Consider the following 20,365-nt stretch of genomic DNA (forward strand, 5'->3'; position numbering starts at 1 on the left):
GAAACAAGGAGGCTTCTCCATGTAATTACACTTGATCATGTTTGCATACAGTATGTCACTCCCACAGTCTCTGTCACGCTCTTTGATTTTGGATACTCCTGCGAACCTCTTCCTAATCCACAAGTTAATATTTCAACCCCTTTCTTCTTTTTTTCCCAGGGACGGGTGTATTTGAGGAGCAGAAGCAGAAATCCTGTCTGGTTTATCTGGAGGAGAGAGATAAGTGTTTTCAGCCTCTTTCAGGGAACGCACATTAACCATTCCTCGGAGGGAGCTGGATGTGAGGAGGGGGGTGTGTGGTCTGTCTGTCTGGAGCGCACAGCTTTCACTCACTTCAAAAACTGTGAAAATGTCCCCTTCACACCTTTGGCAGCTCGGTCGAGCTCTGGCGCTATGTTAGTGGTGATAAAATGCCTGCATGCAGTAGCATAGTTGGAAGTGAGACGTGCAATGTTATCCAGAGGTGTTGGACTGACAAGTCTACAACGTGTAAACTTGTATCCTACAGTGACTCCTGACCCTGACCCTGTTACAAAAGCCTGGAGGAGAAACCACATGCAAGTTTGAGATGAAATTCAGCAGTGCATCTGTGGAAAACTTGACAAAAGCACATGGAACATGACATGAAAAATGACGAAACTGCAATTTATGCAACAAAAGAAACTATTTATTTGGGATCCGCATTGCCAGTACAAATTAAGAGACCATAAAACCTACACCTTTCAGCTATTTTTCTCCACAGAAAACGGGTTTTGAATTGGAATTAAAAAGACAATAGTTTTTCATTCAATACCTTTTTACATACGCGGAGATCTTAAAAGTTAAAACCTGTCAAGAAAAAGGCTCTACGATTTCACTCTGAAATCCTTATAAAAAAGAAGTTAACATTCAAAACACTGCAGTACATTATTTTATTGAGAAAAAAAGACATGCAACAAATAAAACATTTTATGTTTTACAAATCGTCCATTTTTCTTTTCATGTCTCTTTTCCTTTTATATTCAAAAACTAAAAAGCATCATTACATGAAGCTTCGATAATATTTGACAGGCAATGTGAAAAGTAGAGTTAAGCTGTTTTTTCAAGGGATGCAAAAACAATCCTTGTGTTTGCCTTGCATGGCCGGTGCTGTCAATTCACTCCAATGACTTCAGAAGACACGACTAAGGTCAAGGTTTTATGTATCACAATGGTGCTAGACTGAACAGGTAAGTCGAGGAGGAGCTGCTCTGAATGATCCAAATTAGTTTGTTTGGTGTAATCATGCCGTGGTTGACCTCGAGACAGTAGCTCTGAAACAACCATGATTTCATACATGTGTAATAAATACAAACACACTGACAACTGTTAAAAAATCCTGTGGCTTTCAGGCTGTATTGTGACTGATTGGTATTTCAGGACTGAATTTTGTTTTCCGTAAGGGTTCAGTTAAGCTAAAAACAATGCCAGAAGGCAACGTTCACAATAACTTTTCACGTCACCTTCATTTAGACAGTAGCCATCTTGGAAACAGGCTTGTTTCGGTGGTCTGAGCACAAAATAATAATGACTTCACCTTAAATCCAACAGGAACTCCATCAGGCTGTGTTAAAATGGCTACTGTGTAAATTTCAAAGATGCAAAAAAAGAGTAAAGGTGCATATCTACATACTGTATATAGAGCATTCTTGGGCTAATTCACATATAATGGTAGCATAGCATACAAAAGAAACAGCCCTGTAGCAAGGCAAAATAATATCCAGTGAAAACAAAAAAAAAAGAGTTATTCACAAAATGGAGACAAAAATATATCCAGATATATCTGGATTTGTGTGCCATCAGGGTATTCATTTCCGTTTAAATTTATATAAACACTACTGTATTCCAACTGCATTTTTTGGCTTTGAATACAGAATACTAGAGCATTATTAGATGCTCACTAATACCGTAGATAATAAAATCCTACAAGAAGAGGAAAAAGAAAACGTCAATAAAGCTGATCCCAATGTAGAGGATACAAATTCTGCCTTTTTTTGGTATCAAAGTATGTAAATGCTGATATCTCATGAGGACTATTGTAATCATGTATACATGTTGGACCACATACTATACTGTACATACGACAAAGGTCACAAATTTAATTTCCCATTTTGGATTGGTTTGTGTTGATGGATGTGGTGTTTTTATTCATTTTAAAACTTAAATTTAAAAAGTGATGGGACTCTTGAATACTGAGAATACAAACACTAGTTCTCTTTCAAATATTCTGCCTAATGTTATCAGAGAACAGGGGCTAAGGGATTAGTAACCTCAAGTTTCTTTCTGCACTGACTGTATATAGAATTATTTATGCCACAATCCCAAGCATCCAATGGGACATTTTGAGCACAGAAAATTGTTTTGCCTGCGCACCTTTTTTTAAAAGAAAAAAAAGAAAACGTAAAGAAATTCTTATCATGTAAAGAATTATTTAATTTGAGCATCTAATATTATAATTTTCTGTAATCTGTGCACAAAATGTCACATCATGCTTTCAGGATTATCACACAAATATAATTCCACGAAAGACACAGGAATTCAGAGAAAATTCATGCAATGTGTTCAATCCCAACAACATGGTACCTTAAAATATGAATTACAATTTTTGTTTTGGATTTGGTTATCAGCAGTATTTGGCTATATTGATCTCACTGATACACACTATGTCTGATCATGTACACTCTCTTTCTTATATGACTCCTATAGTTAAATCCTAAAATTGTTTTCTCTTCGACATTTACAAATATTACCTTTTGAGTTCAATCATTAGGTGTTATTGTGCTTTAATACATATTGACGTGCCATAATTGCTGCTAATGTTGTCATCGATTTAGTGTTTCAGGTCAACTGTTCTGAAGATTAACTCTTGCTTGCGTAGTAATTGTGAATTCTTTGCATTACTGTACTGCATAATAAAATATATAATGCCTTGTATGTCGTTGTAGAAGTTCTGAATTGAAACTTTATATATCAAGGCTGAATACTTGGATATTACCTGACTAATATGACTGGACTAACACAATAATACTTCACAATGTATGGCATTAAAAATAGAAGGACATTAGATAAAAAAACGTTATCAAAATTCACCTCCAGGGTTGAACTTTGGCACAATGGATAAACATAATGTGTGAACACAGAGGTGTTATGACAGGGCATGGTGTGTTGTACAATAAAATTCCAATAATTATAAAAATTTGTAAAACCGAAGCATTTGAAATTATGTTTTCTCTGTTGTTATTTCGAATAGAGGTAGTGTGGAAGCATTTCAATTTACAAGACGTGGGGCATTATGCTGCTAACTGTGTGCCTACTGTGTGAATATATAATGTAAGAGAAATACAAAGAGGCAACATGGACATCAAGTGGAAACTGTACAAACTGTGGAAGTGTGGATATGAGTCCCCTATGCAGGCTGCTAACGGTGCTGCAGTAGTCCAGATAGGAAAAGTTAAATAGTTGTCCGTAAATGTCATCCCCCATCCCAACTGTGTCCTGCCGTGTGACTACATACAGTACGTCACGTGTAGTCCCGATGTGGTTTGACCTTAGGTTTTGGGAGATGTGGTTGGGGGTGCAGTAGTGGAAGAAGTTGGAAGCAGAGGACGGAGGAGTGACGGGGGGTCGAGGATCAGTTGGAGGTGTCAGAGTGAACGCTTCCGGGTCCTTCTGTGGGTGAAGTCACTGATGAGGGGGTCGGAGCATCCTGCCAGCCACCGTTTGCCTGAGAGAAAAAAGGAAAGAAACAGTAGGGGGGAGGGGGTGTTTGTTACTTTCATATTCATTACTCAATGCAGCTAGGTCAAACACAGTGAGGTACAACGAATGAAAGTCCTGAGGGCAAGGTAGTGTATGAGCACAGCATGGAATTCTGGGATACGTTTAGCTATTCACCACACAGTCGCAGATAGCCTTAAGCCAAATTGTCTCCTGGATTCAAGAAAAAAAGTAACCTAGCTTAAATTACAGCTAATATTTCCGAATAAGACTGACATAAACAAATAGAAAATCATGTTTTCACCGAAGCAGAAATAGAGTGAATTACAGTCTCTCTCCCATCATACACTGCACACTCAAATCTATATAATGAAAAAAATACACAGAAATGTATTTGAAGAAAAAATCTGTACAGCTTTTCTTCTGTCAGAAAACAAGTATAATCAACATCATATGCGCTAATTATGACGTTGATAGCAGGAAGTAACATACAATAAGAGCTATGGAGGGCCTATCTACTACCAGAGACAGGCCTGTGAAAGAGCATTTCGGATATTAATAGTAGGCTTTAAAGCCATCAGAAAAACTGGAAATGGTCCTCGACAGCCTTTCATTTCAAAGCCTGTTACTTCAGACGACAGACAGTAGTATGTAATCAAAAGTAGAGGGGTCAGATTGTAGAATGTCTGACTTGGGTGGCTCTCTACCTGTATCAAAATTGTAGGCTAATTACAGTTGTAATCATCCACAGCATTCAGTCATTATCCAATCTTTTTTATTTCAGATAAGATATTTCCTTTAACTCTCTCATCATTTGTTCCACTCTTCATTCATCTTCAAAATCTTCAGATGGCTGAAAAACTGTTTTCCAGGATACAGGGTATATGTATATGTATCTAATAAACAACATATATACAACAGAATTTTTCTGGTCCGGTGTTGAGACTCAACATGGGGGTTGTAGGAGACTTCTAAGGCGATGTATTGGCATTTTTAGATATATATTTTATGTTGTAAAAACAAAGGTGAAATAAACCCTTTAAAATGTATAATTTCTATAGTATAATCTATTTGGAGCTCTTCTGTGCTCTAAATTTTGGGACCTAAAACAAGCCAGAAAAGCTTGAGAACATGATGACATATAGTGTTCACCGTACAACATTAACAACTTTGACAGAAAATACCAATTAGAAAAAATATTTTTATCAAACAAAACTGAGGAGCACATATTTTAGTAAACAGGCGAGTGAAGAGCCAATATTCGTTAACTTGCCTTAGCTACATAAATCACAGGCAAACAGCCTGGCAGACAGATATCCCGCTCTTACATTATGCATTGCAGGGCTTCTTTACAGGGTATAAAAGTGAATAACACAGCATATTGTGGCAGTGTAAGATGTGGTAGAGCAAGCAGGCGTCCAAGGAGAACCATATCTGTGAGGTCAAAGGACTGAGAAAGAACAGGGCCTGAATACATTAGCGGCCTCGCAGGGTTAGCACAGCTGGCTGTGGGATGCACTCGAAGCAGCCAGGAAGCCTATTTGAATAAACATACATGTTTTTATACGGGAGACATTTCATCTGATTATCATATGGCCACTGAGGCACGACGACGACAGTGGAGGAACCCAGCCGCGGCTGTGACCGTCCTCGTCCTCTCAGCACGACTTGCTGTCAGGGCCATTAGTGTGGCAGGAACATGATCTGAGCAATGCGCTTGGATTGCTGTCCCAAGTCCACACTCTGCTCTCCTTGTGTCTGTCGTATCGATTTTCCCCTTTACGACACAGCTTGTCGCTGTGAATTTCCCTACTCTTTGCAGCCGCCAGCGAGCAAACCCCCAACCCCCTCTTCACAACCCCCACTTCTACCCCGAACTCTGCTGCAAAATAAGACAAACATGAGGGGAACACACCCCTATGGCACATGAGGAGTTGTTTCCAGTGGCGTAGGGTTTTATTTTTAGCAAGACAGTGCCGTTGTCTTGGGAAGATTTTATGGGAGCTTCTGGCCCCGGGGCTGCTAATCACGGGTCAGGTGGTCTAAGGGATTTGAAGTTCAGTGCAGGAGGTGTCACCTGTTTGTGCAGTTCGCTCACGGCTGACTGTACGTGGCTGCAGGTGCTACACCAGACCTGATCCAACATGACAGGCTCAGACGGCGGCTCTGCATGTGTGTGGCTGACCACACGCCTGCGTACGCTGGGCAGCGTGCTGCCCGTGGCGTGAGCGATACAGAAGCAATCAACTAGGTGACCATGGAACAGAGACAAGTCCTACTAAGTGCCATTCTGAGCCCTATGGCTTTGAAATAATTGGTAGGGAGAGAAAGAAAGAAAGAAAAACATCCTTACATTAATGCCCTGCGGACTGTACATCTGGTTGGCTGTGAGTCCTTCACTGTATCCTCCTGTCTGACTGATAACATGGCGAAGGGTATCCACCTGAAACATTCCAAAACAACAAACAAAGCAAGGTCAGAGTCAACTCAAGATAAGCACAAGAGAAAAGAGAGAGGGATGACAAGAACAAGAGTACACTGCTGCAAGTATATCCTTGGAGACAATAAGGTCCAATCAAACAGAAAGGAAATTTAGGTTAAAAAACGTTTGCTTTTTGTTTGTTTAACTAAAACCTATTCACTCATGTCATTGAGACTGTGAAGAAGCTCTATATTGGAGCCAGTATAAGCCTAGTCCTTTTTCACGACAGAAATTTGAACTTGCCATAGCATGAAAACCAGGTATAAATAATAACTTATGGTTTTGTTCCATTTAGGTCCAAGTAAACTGTTGGGTTAGTTCCCCTTTGGAGATGTACAAGTACTGCAATGGGGTATGCATGACCAGGGTAAAACATACTGTATGTGGAAATGAAGTTGAATCTATCTGTTTCATGTGGGAGCAATACACAAACAAGAGTGCTTTCATGCATGCAAGGCGTACAATATTTAGGTTAGCAAGATATTTTCAGACAGCAAAATGAAATATTAAGTAAAATTCTGCATTCACGCAATGTTGGAATGGGAAAAACAAGAAAACCTGCCATTATTCCGACTTGGGATTGCTCACGCACTGTTCCAAGATGGTTATCACCATTGCTAGCCTTGCAGTCACACCATATTCAGTAAATAGGCTACATTTGATCAATGTGTTACATTTGTAGCAGTTTGTTAACAAGTAAAACCAAATGCTAAAGAAATGTGTATAGCACCTTTATAACCAGGTATTTCGAGTTAAGTCATGACAATACTTGGATATGACATTAGTCTTATTAATGATAATAGTTACACCTGTGCCTGACAAGTCAAAATGTCTATTGGGAAGTGAGGTGGGTCTGCCCCTGTCTGCTGTGCAGCTCGCGGCCCTACCTGTGACTGCACGTTGGCTCCCACCTGAGCCCCCTGGTACGAGTCCCCATTGAGAGACTGCACACTCATGAACAAGTCCCCGGAGTTTGACATGTTAAAAGAGCCAGCAGAACCTGAAAGGAGAGAGGGAGCAGTCGCATCACAGAGAGACAGAGTGCAAGCAGGGAAAGCAAGTTAGCCAGTCCAGGCAGCAGCCTGGATGAGCAGCATGCAGAGGTTAGCTAGCAGCCAGTCAGGCTCTGTTAAATGCAAGGAATGGAGCCATAGAGGAAACTAATGGACACATGAGGACAGAAGAGATACAGCTGTAACCTAGAAGTGTTCGTCCAAGTTAGTATAAGCCGTTACCTCCAAACATAGAAATAAGCAAGTAATGTTTATATTAGTGTTCATAAGAGGTTATTCATGGCAAAGTTACAACTAGTACAAATAATTGAAAAAACAGTCCAAATGACCTTCTTACTGTCTACCCAAGGTCAAATTATCAATATAATTTTATTTCAGAGTTAAGTACAGAAGTAGGCTCAGGATGCGTTTAGCTTAGCTTAGCGTAAATACTTGGGGTTGCTAGCCTAGCTCTGTCCAATGTGCCAAAATGCACCTTCCAACAAACTTCTGGGACTTTTGAATTTATTTGGTGACAACTTGGTTAAACAGGATACGACAGATTTGGAGTGGTTTAAGAGTATATTTGTTCACTTTTTAAAGACCTAAGTTAGTTGTTTGCATCAGCTTCTCATACTTCTATGCTAGGCTAAACACGTTTCCTGTTCTGACTCCTGGCAACACGGCGAGTTTCTCAAAATAATGAACTGTAGCTTTAAAAGATAAGGCTAGCAATATAATTTTTTTATTGTCAACAAGTGTCATAAAAAGACCAAAATTAATTTAATAATTAAACATACATAGTACATTCCATCTTTGCTGCCCTATCAGTGGTACACACCAATCCCATTTGTTTCTACTGAAGATGAAAATCTTGGGTCATAAATGTTTTTCATAAATACGTTTCAGTTTTTAAAAGATTTAGTAATTTCCTAAAACAGTGGGGCTTTGTAGTTTTTTGCACCCAAACAAAAGAAAATTGTGTATATTTGGGGGACTATTACGGATAATTAGTATTTACCAGAGATGGGAGTAAGTCACACATGGGCAAGTCACAAGTAAGTCTCAAGTCTTAACCTTCAAGTCTCAAGCAAGTCTAAGTAATTTTTTTGTGACAATCAAGCAAGTCAAGTCAAGTCATAGCTTTGGTCAAGCAAGTCAAGTCAAGTCATACAAAAGTTTCCATTTTTAAACAAGCTAAAGACAGTGGTTATGAACTGCTGGAGTTTTATTTGCATTTTTTCCTACTCAATATTCAAAAGGCATTGCGTCCAAGCGACATACATCTGAACAGTTTAAATTTATACAGATAAAAGCACAGCCTAAAACTGATATTGGGCCAACAATAAATCAACATACATATTTGTTCAATATGCCTCAAACATGACATCAAATCATGAAATTCATTCAAACAATTCAAGTATAATGGTTTCTAGTCAAATAATATTCTTCAAACATGCCTCACTTTTATGGGACAGAAACACATCCTTTAACCTTTGCTTCTCTTAAAGAGTTTAAGAGTAGCTGAATCCCACCACCTTTGCGTAATTTGGAGAGATTGACTGAGTGTATGTATCACATAGAATGGATAGCATATGTTAATATTTGTCAGTGTATTTGTGAGTGAATGTGTGTGTGTGTGTGTGTGTGTGTGTGTGTGTGTGTGAGAGAGAGAGTGAGTGAAAAGTTATTAATATTGGTGAGTGAATGTGTGTATGTGCATGTGCGTGTGTGTGAGAGTGCAGAGTGTGTTGGGTGTGCATGTGTGCCTAGCTTTATTCACATACTTACATCTGTGTGTGTGTGTGTGTGTGTGTGTGTGTGTGTGTGTGTGAGAGAGAGAGAGAGAGAGAGAGAGAGAGAGAGAGAAAGAGAGAGAGAGAGAGAGACAGAGAGAGAGAGAGAGAGTGTGAAGTTTGTGTTGTGTGTAATATGTATGTATGTGTGTGCCTAGTTTTATTCGCTCATACTACCACCTTGAACAAAGAGGGGAGGGTGTGCTTATTCATGGCCCAAAACTGAAGGGAGTTCTGTCCATCACAAACGTCCATAGTGGTTCAGCTGAATATGGGGACTGGAACCCGAATCTGTCCCGATTTGAAGTGTCTGATGAAATTCAACGTGGTGGTGGTTGACGTCGGAAATTGTTGTACCGCAGACAGTTCGTTTCTTCTTTGCCTGGTCAGATGTGTAATCCTTATAGCCAAACTTTATTATTTTCGGTGCAGAGGGATCCATGACGTTAAGTTACTAGCTGTAGCCAGTCTCGTTTACTGCAGGTCTGCCGCCGCGTGCCGCGTGTCGCGTGTCGCGTGCCGCGTTCCGCGTGCCGCGTCATCATATCAACGGGTTCCCGCGCATGCAATAGCACTAAAATCGTAAAGTTAACTCCTCCTCAATATCAGAGGGGAAAAATATATATTTATTAAACAGAAAATCAAGTCATTTCAAGTCATTTGACTCAAGTCTAAGTCAAGTCTCAAGTCATGGATATCAAGTCAGTCAAGTCGAGTCTTTTATGAATGTTTATTAAGTCTCAAGTCCTAAAATTTGCGACTCGAGTCTAACTCGAGTCAAGTCATGTGACTCAAGTCCCCCATGTCTGGTATTTAAAAGTGATTCATGCGAGATTGACTCAATAAAGAATACAGTGGCCATGCTCATAGTAATGCACCCTGTCTCCTAAAAATTAAGTTCCCAAAGAAATACAACTAAACTGCATTCTTAATTACGTTTTAAGGGAAACATTTTTTCTTTCAACATATGGTTAATGTTGTGAATAGGGCTGGGCAATTTGGCCTATAAATAGTATTGCAATATTTTTAGTGAACAAAGATGGGGAAAGAGAGTCGGTCTAAGGGCTAGGCTAAAGCTAACTCTTTATCGGCTATCACTACCCAGCATGTTCCTTGCCAATGTACGGTTTCTGGAGAACTAAATGGATGAACTGTGATTGCAGATCACCACTCATAAATGGATTATGGACTGCAGCATCATGATTTTCATGGAAACATGGCTCATATACCGTATACCATATCGTAGTAATTTACTTTAATTTACTTTACATCCTACGTAGAACAAGCTGCGATACATTGAGTATATTTTATATATCGCTCACCCCTAGTTGTGAATTTAAACAAAACTACTTGGTCAGGTTTATTATTTAGTTTAATTGTTGGTTTTGTCTTTTTATGTGATTTGTTGACAATAAGAAAGAAGTATAGAATATCACCAGACTAATCCTTTGTATGTCAGTACAGCAGAACATAATAAATACAAAGTTAAATAGCATGAAGCATATGATTAATTGAGATGAAGACAAAAGGACAGTAAGCATAAGTAGAGGCATGGGGCTCAGGTTAGCTTATCTCTGACACAGCTTTGCTCTAGAGGGGTAGTTGCTCTTGTTAAGGTGAAACATTTAACCTGTTCAATATAATAATGGTGCATTACCATGTGATAGGCATGTCCCTTGTACAAGAACTGCCTTTTTGTTAGTCCTAATTCTTTCATTTCTTACAAATCACCGGCACCAGCATTTAAATAGCCTCAGACTACAATAGTTGTTTAATTGTAGTAATGCACAGAGAGGAGGTACATGTCTACTAGCTGAGCAGAGCCAGGGACTTCCTGTCTCACCTGCAGAGTTTGGAGTTGAGGGTGAATTTGCTTGGCTTCCATGTGAGGATGCATTAGCCGCATTCACGGCAGTTCTCGCAGCGTACATGTTGGCTTCTTCTTGGAACTTACCAATGTTTTTCTTGTATCTGATTCTTTTATTCCCAAACCAGTTGGAAACCTGAGCAGACAAACAAAAGAATGTAGTTTAATGCTCATGACATCTTAACATCCAGAGCCTCTCCACATTTGAGGGCAAGCATTCAGAGATATAAGGGTAGTCTTTAGCTTGCATTGCCTTAATGGCATGTGTTACACTGCAGAGAGCCTTTGTCAAAGGTAGGGACTACATAGACTGGTGCTGTGAATCCACATTAGTGCCAGAATGGAATGATTGCCAATAACAGTCTCATTATGTCACCATGACTGCAGCTATCATCAGAACTCACGCAAGCACCAATCAGTCAACATCCGCTAACACCCATTACTGCTAATGGACTCCCAGATGAAGCGAGGGGGGTAATCCCAGTGCTAATGATAAACAACATTAAAATGAAAACCAAATCAATCCTGCAAAGTTTCCAATACACAGAGTAGGTAAACATTCTCCTTTATTATGGCCAAGAAACGGAAACTCTACAAATCATTCAGCCGCTGAGCAGCTTCCACAATCAGGCCCGGATGCATCTTCAAATCATTTGCTAGAAATTAATGAAACCAATTGAGAAAACAATCCATTCCCAAATGATGGATCCAAAACACAAACTGCTGTTTACCTTGGCGTTGCTTTCCTTATTATCAATTCTCACAGGTTGAAACAACTTGAGTGCTAGAATGCAAAGATGAAAAAAACAAGGTGCCTAAATATTTGACTCTTTTTGCTTGTCAGCAGCATTGGCACAAACATTACAAGTGTCTTTAGATGTTTGGCCAGTTACTGTAAGATTTATAGTAAATCATCATTGTACTTCACATGCCTCAAATGACTGCAGTGCTAATTTTCAGAGGATAAAGGTCTTAAATTAATGAATTAATAGTTTTGTCAAATGTTTTGACTTGGTTTGATGAGTAGCCAAACACATTAATTTTATAATCATATCAAAGAAAGGAAAATAACGTTTTAATAACAATTATTAAAATGAGTTATTAAAACTATATTCATTGTGTCACAGATCACAGAAGTACTTTTACCCACTCTGGATTTTGTATATTTTGTCTATTATAAGAAAAATATATGATTATATAATAACTATGACAGCAGTGTTGTCTTTAGCTTGCGATACTTCAATAGCAACAAAGAGTCATTAGTCAAAAATAGCTTTGTCTGGTTTGAATTACAAGACAACAAACTTATGACATGGCATATTTATACTTTAAGTCCTTTGTTGTCTCAATGAAAGGTACTGCTAAAAGATTAGAGGAGCTGTCTGTACTCATGACAGTCAGAAAACGTATTATTAGGTTACTTGGCAAGATGCTCACAGCTGTTTCATATTGTAAATTGTGTTTGTCTCACTCTTCTATGTATAGTAGTTTTCCTACAGGTGGTGTGGTTTAGAATGCTCTGAGCTGTGGTGTACCTGGGCAACTGTGATGGCACACTTCTTTGCCAGCTCTTCTTTAGCCTCCTCGCTGGGGTAGGGGTTACTGAGGTGTGAGTAAAAATACTCGTTCAGGATCTCTGTTGCCTGCTTGTTGAAGTTTCGTCTTTTCCGTCTGCAGAAAGAACATTGGAAGTTAAAACAGAAATATAAACCAATTTACGTTAATCACAACAGCATAGAATCGATCACGGTGTGCATTGCTTTAAAATACCATTGCTGTCTTTTTTGATACTACTGCTAGGAGTCACTAAAGTCTTTAAACTTAATTTTAACCAGAAATGATAAAAATGCTTTTGCAGAATAGAGTATCATCTACACTCTATTTTTTACTAACTTGAACCTAGCGTTCAAGATGTTAGCTTGATAGGAGTCTGGATCAACGGAAGTACATTGCCAGGATAAGCCTGACAAGCAAAGCTTGTCCTGGCTTGCCCCTCCCTTACGGGAGACAACAAGAACAACCTACGAGCTTGCAAACTAACTTAACATGCCAAAAAAGAGATAGTTCTGGCAATGCGAGACTAGGCAATTCCTGACTAGTTTGATAGTATACTGGTCTTCTAATAATGTGGTCTCTTTAGGTCTCCCAGGTCTTGTATTGGATAAATATTACTTTTTGAAAACCTCTAGAAACTTTCAATTTAGCTGCAGCTTTGCTCTGACACACTCTGTCAGGACCCAAGAAGAAAAATTTGGCCCAGAACTGCTTTCCTACAGCTCTGTTTATGAGCACCTGAAAAAAGAATTGGCAGTGGCAATAATACTCCATAGAGAGCCAATATAATCTACTCAAAATTTATTAGTTGTTCAAAAACGAAAACAATTAATAGTCTTTAAGTCAAATTAAAAAAAAAAAGACTTTAATAGCAATATGTGCCAATTAGATAATCAAATATCATTGCAAAGAATATACTGAGTAAACATTTAATAAATGATGAAAACAACAAGCTATTGGTGGTGCTGGGTATACTGAACGAAATGCATCTGGATCACAAAGTACTAAAAAGTGAAGTTCATCAGGTTGGCATCAAATGTCTGGTCAGATTTGTAGTCTTTTTTTTCTTATTCTTTCATCAGATAGTTCCAAATTTAATAATACCTAACAATTTTGCTAATTTTAGATTGAGAGATATGTTTTAGGCATTTTACGTTCTTGTACCTTGTGGTTTGAGGTTAGACAACATAATTTAGCTTCTTTTGTTAAACAAAATGGGTTATATATATTACTTCAAATTATTTAGGCCTGCAAACCTTTTTTGGCCACTTGGGGCAGCACAACAAGCTGTAAACACATTATTGACATATGAAGTTGTTATATATAACATCATATAACAACATTTGAAATTGTGTTTCTGGCCACTTGATTAAAGTACAACATTCACTGAGGCAAGGTTATAATCATTAACGAAAACGAACGAAATAACGAAAACTAGGTGGGAAAAACGATAACTAAACTAAAACTGTAATGTCTGTTTGCAAAACTAACTAAAATAAAATAAAATTATCGAGTGAATGTCCTTAGTTTTCGCCTTTGTCGATGTCTTTCATAGAGCAAATAACGTTACATCTTTCCGACCATGACATTTCCCGTAAACATGTATAGTTTCCGACTGGGAACCCAGAAATTCCGAACAGTAGAGGAGGGCTTTCACCGGCGACCCGATAGCTGCTGGTTAGTAAATACGCAGGAACACCAAAAGCGGGAGGAAGCGTGGGTTAATATGTGGATTCATACTGGGATGTCTACACAACTGTGTGAGTTGATTGACTTCAAAAAGTTCGCCACTTCATTCGAACCAAAGTTCAAAACACCTGTTCATGTATGTCTTCTTTAGTCTGTTGGCTATTTAGGTTTTTTTCCTGGAACACGTCACTTACACATTTTGCACTTGCCGCAGCGTCTTGTGTAGACTGTTTACATATTTATGACCATATGTAGGCTACATTTTATGTACTGGTGTTATTGTTGAATACATTGTGAATACATATTTCTAAAATTGTATGATGTTTTTGTTGAGTTATTATTACACAATACCTTTTCTGACCTTGAATCCCCCGACAAATAAACCATATTGCAAAAAAAGACTAAAACTAAGACTAAAACTAATAAAAACTAAACTAAAACCAAGCATTTTCAAAAAATAAAAACTAAACTAAACTAGCAAACCTGCTTGAAAAACTAATTAAAACTAAACTGAATTTGAAAACAAAAAGTCAAAATGAAATAAAAATAAAAACTAATGAAAAATGCAAAACTATAATAACCTTGCACTGAGGGAACTGTCTAGCTCATTAACCCCCAAATGCTCCACTATGTTCGCCAACTAGTTGCTAACTGTGTCTGACTGCTGTTTGGTGCTGGACAGGTAGTGTACAGTGGGTTTATCAGAGCTTTTTGCTGAAAACAGCTGCCTGCTGAGTCTGGAAACAAGGTTGATGAGAGCTGTGAGACTGAACCAAAACAGTAAAGTTGCGGCTTGTAAAACCAAAACACTGAGCTGAAAGATGCTAAAAAGTTCCGTATACAGCTAAATCAGGTGCAGTCAGGTGATAATTCATCAATTCAGTTCATCACTATGAGTGACCCTTTTCACATCATACATGTCATTTGACCCATTGTTAATATTAACATATTAGCTTTAAAGCAAGCATCAAAACAGTATTGTTTTCAACTTCAAAGATAAAGAATAACTGTGTCTAATAGTACATACATCTTAGTATCCCAGCATACTAAAAAAAACATGGCAGCACATAAACAAAGCTGCATTGATCAAACATGAAATACAAAAAAAAAATTCAAGGCTTCTATATGAAAATAAAACCCTGTAACCCCCCCCCCACACACACACACACACACAAAAGCAGACAGATATCACATACTGATGCCCATTAGTTGACTGACCTCTATCTCCTGCACTTATCAGGTCATGTCTGTATGTGCCACATCTAAAGAGGGCTTTACATAAGCTGCAGGGAAACCCTGTAAAATCTCTATGCATGTATCCACCGGTGAGGAGATTTGTGCTAAAATCTCTGTCCTGTACTCCGAAGCCTGCTTGAGAATATGTAAATGTACACAGCGTGAGCTCCAGCAGCCAGTAGATTAATCAGCGGCGCCGAGCATGGCAGTGCCTCTCAACCATTGAAAGCTTTCCTCTTACTTCCCCTTCCCCTCTGCACCACCACAATCATTTGCAAGAGAATAGATAGGCAGCTTTGTAAGGGAGCACATGCCTCATTTAAATGTTATGCCTCCAACTCAGACTTTGAGTGACATTTATCCTTGGAAAAATGTATGCAAATCCAAAGCACGCATCCAAGGGAACAAGCGATTACATTAAAAAAGGGAAACAGCGTCATGGAGCACGCAGGAAACTCTTATTGGCCGGTGTTGCTGGGTATGCTGGTCCAAATGGCATCCATAGATGCAAACCACTCCAGTGTGTGTGGTAAGCATCAAAATAGCATGTCTTACAGCATGTTTATTGCATGATAGGCCTCCTACATCAGCTATTCATATGGATACCAGGCTGAGCAGGAAGCACACAATGATTTGCATTGTTGTTAAGTTGGGAGGTTATTTGCAGCATGGAGCGTGGTGTGTACGGAAATGTGCACACACACATATTGTATACAAAGATACACACCTGGCATCGAGGAAGCGGGAGCGCAGGATCATGACAGCCTCGCAGGTGCTCTGCTTGAGCTGCATCTGGATGGAGCTGAACTTGCGGTGGATGATGTTCACCATACGCTCGATCTCTTTGGGCGAAATTGGCCGGGTGCGTGACTGCTCACGCAACAGGTTCATCACGTGGGTGGTGAACTCGTTACATGCCTGTGAGGACACACACACACACACACACACACACACACACAATCTGAATAAGACTTTAATTTTTCAGTGTGGCTATATTAAATTCACCACTGTAGAAACACACACTTGCACACCCACAATGCCATACAGTATTTAAAAGTCACAGATGAAGTAAAAAAAATAAAAAAAATCCACCTCTTTGCTTAATTTAATTCTGGGGCAAGCTTTTCACAGAGCCAAGGAGGAATATAGGCACTGACATATTTCATATTTAACATAAGCGGTGATGGCAGTGTGTTCAGAGGAACCAATGACAGCTGCTCCCCTCTCAGAAACACACTTTCACAGCACAGCCACCCTGAGAGACGAACATGGCACATTTCATTCATCCCCCTGAGTGACGCGTGAATCTGCCATGATATTACACACCGACTGTGCGTCTCTTACTGTCTCCTCTTCTTTATTTCTTCTTCTACTGTCGATCTCTCTCTGGATTTAGCTGTGTCAGGCTTTGTCTGTGTCTCACATTCATTTGAAAGGTATGCTATTGTAATGAATGCATTGGTTATCAAGGCAATGAGAGGAAATCATCCCCCCTCCAGAACAGCTGTTCAAGACTTGACTTGGGATACACACAGAGACCCACAACATACTACATATGCTGGACTATTCTGGGCTGTAAACACAATCTAAAGGGAATTCTTACTGAGAGTGATATTTATTGAGGAACCATTTGAATCTACAATGGTTGCCACCCGATTTAAGAGTAAGAGTAAAAGCCTGTATTAAAAAGAGCAAATGAAAAGTGGGAAGATGGACCAGCTCAGAAATTATATAAACAGTCTGTAAAATGTATGTTAACACAGCCATTAACCACCTTTTGATTGTTTACCAGAGGGTGTACAGAGCAAAAAAAGTATTGGATGTTTTCCAATACTTTTTTGTCAGTGAAAGTGAAAAATGACCATCCCAAAGTGCCAAAGGGACATCATCAAATGTCTTGTTTTGTCCTATTAGTAGTCCAACACTTTAAAATACTCACTTTCCTATCAAATAAGACAAAGAATAGCTGCAAATCCTCACAAATTAGTAGCTGGAACTAGGGAACTTTCTGTGTTTTTACTTGAAAAATAAAACAATTATCAAAATAGTTGTTGATTACTGTTGATCGACTAATTGAATAATTGTTTCAGCTATAAATACATGGCTTTCATTCCAAAGAGTGCATCCACACTTGTGCCCTAAGGGTTAACCATATAGGCCAAGAACCATAAAGTGATGCAGTAAAATCCATTTATGTATTAAAGGGACTGTCAAGGTAAGTCTACTGTTAACTTTATTTTAATTTCATTTTGTCTTCCTCACTATCAACTGATGCTTATTTTGAACAATGTTTTTATTTTTTTCAGTACTACAATAACACAATTATTAACAAGGACCCCCCCCCCTCCTATCCCACAACAAATTCTCTCTCCCTGCCATATTACAAAAGCCAAAAAAACAAAAAGGAAACTATATGACTGTATCATATGCATAGTACAATGGCACTTCCAACGAAGCTACGATACGCACAAATACAAAAACAAACAAGAATTATAATTCTGCTATTACCCTCCAAGACATGCCACTTATTTAATTTTAGATCTCCTGTCCCATATTTTCCCTCTGTAGAAGCTCCCCTATGTCTCCTTTTTTTAAATATAAATTGTTCAAATGGTTTCCATATTTTCTCATACACCCTAATTTGTTTTTTAGTATATACGTTAATCTCTCCAAGGACATACATTGTGCCCTATTCTTGCAACTGATGCAATTGGTGAAGAGCCCCCCATGGTTTATCTATCAATGACGCACTTTTGTTTTACAAGTTTCTTATGTTCTATGTCTTAATGTTGTATTGTTTGTATTGTACTCAGTTAAAGGCTAGTACCACTTATACCTCTTTCACACCACTGATCAGGGTTGGGCCAGAGTTGTCTGATCAGTGTTCAACACGTCATATTCAGTGAACAGCTATCTTGTCACATATTACAGTCCATCTGTATAGAGCTCAACAGTGTGGTTCTGGAAGTAAAAATCCCATTGATTTTCTCCATAAGGATTTAGATTACCAGCCATAATGTCTAAACCATTTGAGGTAGACTGACCATGAGCTACGTGGTTGTGAAACGAAAGTTTCTGCTCCTGTAGAAGCTAGACGTCTGTATGAAATCACCTTGTTTTATGAAAAAGCATGTTTTATCTGTGATCTTATAGAGAAAAACTACACTACCCACAATCCTAAGCGTAACAGCAACATCTCTGATTGGTCCAACTCGCTGTTACCATAGAAACGTTTTCCTTACCGGAATGGCTAGAGTGAGCTTCTGCCATTAAAGTCTATGATAGTTTCTGTACACGGTCTTGTACCTTTGCCTTTTTTGCCATTTTCAAAATGTTTTTTTGCGCCGAATCAAATGTTTTATGCTCACCATTCATCTCGTAGCTGGTTGGCTTGGTTCCAGACTTAAAACTCTATATATAAGCAATTTTCGAAACGTCAATGAAACAATTGAATGTGGAAAAACACTTCCGGAACCAGAGCCGTTAAAAAAGTGGACGGTCACTCTATACCACAAGAACAAATATGTTTTGTAGCTACTTGAATTTGTCATACAGTAGGAAGAGAGAAATAAAGCTTTCTTTGTGGTTGTTTCGCAGTGAGTAAGTTCTAAAGCACAAATAAATAACCATCAAACACTTTTCAGATGATTTTGTGCACTGATTTCTCCTTCTCTGCATATTTATTGGAGCAGCTGGACAAGGAAGTAGGTTACTCTAGTATCGATGTATGACCATTTTAAGACGAGGGGAGGACATTTCTCTTTGTTTGATTTCATTAAAAGTAAAGTTGGGCTTTGCTGTTGGCTTCACGACTCATTTTAAAAAAAGACAAAGAGAAAAAAAAGAGAGATTCACGCTACCCAGCAGCGGGTGTCTCTGGTGTCTCGTGCGAGGGAGTAAAGGCCTTTTTACAGTCGCTGCAGCCGACCTGTCGCGCGCCAATGTGACGTCAAAATGACGTAGATCTCGCTGGCGCGCCAGGATTTTTTTCAGAGGTGCACGACAAAGCGGAAACAGGAAGCATGGACAAGTTCGAGGGGAACCGGATGCCAGGACTCTCAAGAGTGACTGCAAGTCTCTCTTGTAAACTTACTGGGTTAAGATGAGTTCTTTTATAGTGAATGAAAGGCTTGATCCGACAAAGTAGGTCATCGAATCAAATCGAAACATTGACGTCAATGCTGCTGCCAGTTTTGCCGTTGTTTACCTTTTTCTTTTTCTTCTAGTCTGTAGAAATAGCAAAGTCAGTAGCCTTTCCTCATTAGCGCCACCTCTGTTCAGGAGAACACTGCAACTAGTGTCGCGACCACCACGTGCGAGAATAAACAGTTACGGTGCTCCCATGACGTCACATTTGCGCACGACAGGTTTTAAAACGTCGTACCTCTCTGCAATAGTTGACTCGCAGGCAGACTAGTAAACATCCAGGCACTCACTGTCAGCGGTCTGTTTGGAAATTAATTGAACCGCTCTGCTCTGCTGTTGTTAAAGCTGCCTGTGAAAATCATAGTTTTATACAGTCTATGGTGATAACCCAGCATTAAGCACAGTGAGACAAAATGTATGTTATTGTTTTTTCAAAGTGAGCAGCGACCATAGGTGGCGACCCGTGATGACTGCCCCACTGTCCTTTTCAACCAATCACATAATTCGTCCTGGTAGTGAACCAAGTCGTGCGCAATTCACATGGAAATCGACCCTATAGTCTACCCTGATCCAACCCACCTCGCGACCTGGGTCGCGAAGCCAAGTAGATTGAGGAGGGTTAACCATTCAAACACACAGTCAAACCTGGGTTTAACCCTGATTGAGCCATTGGTGTGAAAGGGGTATTAGCATGTGTTGTAGTTTATCTTTTGAGGCTCTGGAGAAGCTTTGCCAACAATAAGAATGTAACAATAGTAGTGCTCAATTAGTCAATGGACAGAAAATGATTCACCAACAATTAAAGCAAAAATGTCAAACATTTGCTGTTTTTGAGGATTTGCTGCTTTTCTTCGTTTTCTCTGTCATT

At 39.1% G+C, this 20,365-nt stretch overlaps 1 protein-coding gene across 3 annotated transcripts in view; it reads right to left on the reverse strand.

Moving 5' to 3' along the window:
* Positions 1-645: 645 nt before the first annotated feature.
* The window catches only part of pbx1b (pre-B-cell leukemia homeobox 1b), a 70,399-nt gene continuing 50,679 nt past the window's right edge, over positions 646-20,365 (reverse strand). Inside the window, exons 4-9 of one of the 3 annotated variants that reach the window (XM_031318282.2) lie at positions 16,079-16,269; positions 12,408-12,543; positions 10,960-11,008; positions 7,105-7,217; positions 6,089-6,178; positions 646-3,742 (exon numbers count right to left, since the gene is read on the reverse strand). In XM_031318282.2, the coding sequence (XP_031174142.1) occupies positions 3,650-3,742; positions 6,089-6,178; positions 7,105-7,217; positions 10,960-11,008; positions 12,408-12,543; positions 16,079-16,269 (672 nt within the window). In that variant the 3' untranslated portion in view covers positions 646-3,649. Of the gene's footprint in view, positions 3,743-6,088; positions 6,179-7,104; positions 7,218-10,848; positions 11,009-12,407; positions 12,544-16,078; positions 16,270-20,365 lie in introns of all 3 variants that reach the window. The other 2 variants (XM_031318281.2, XM_031318283.2) reach the window with 2 other exon arrangements.

The sequence above is a fragment of the Sander lucioperca genome, chromosome 11 (genome assembly GCF_008315115.2).
Source record: "Sander lucioperca isolate FBNREF2018 chromosome 11, SLUC_FBN_1.2, whole genome shotgun sequence".
NCBI classification, from domain to species: domain Eukaryota; kingdom Metazoa; phylum Chordata; class Actinopteri; order Perciformes; family Percidae; genus Sander; species Sander lucioperca.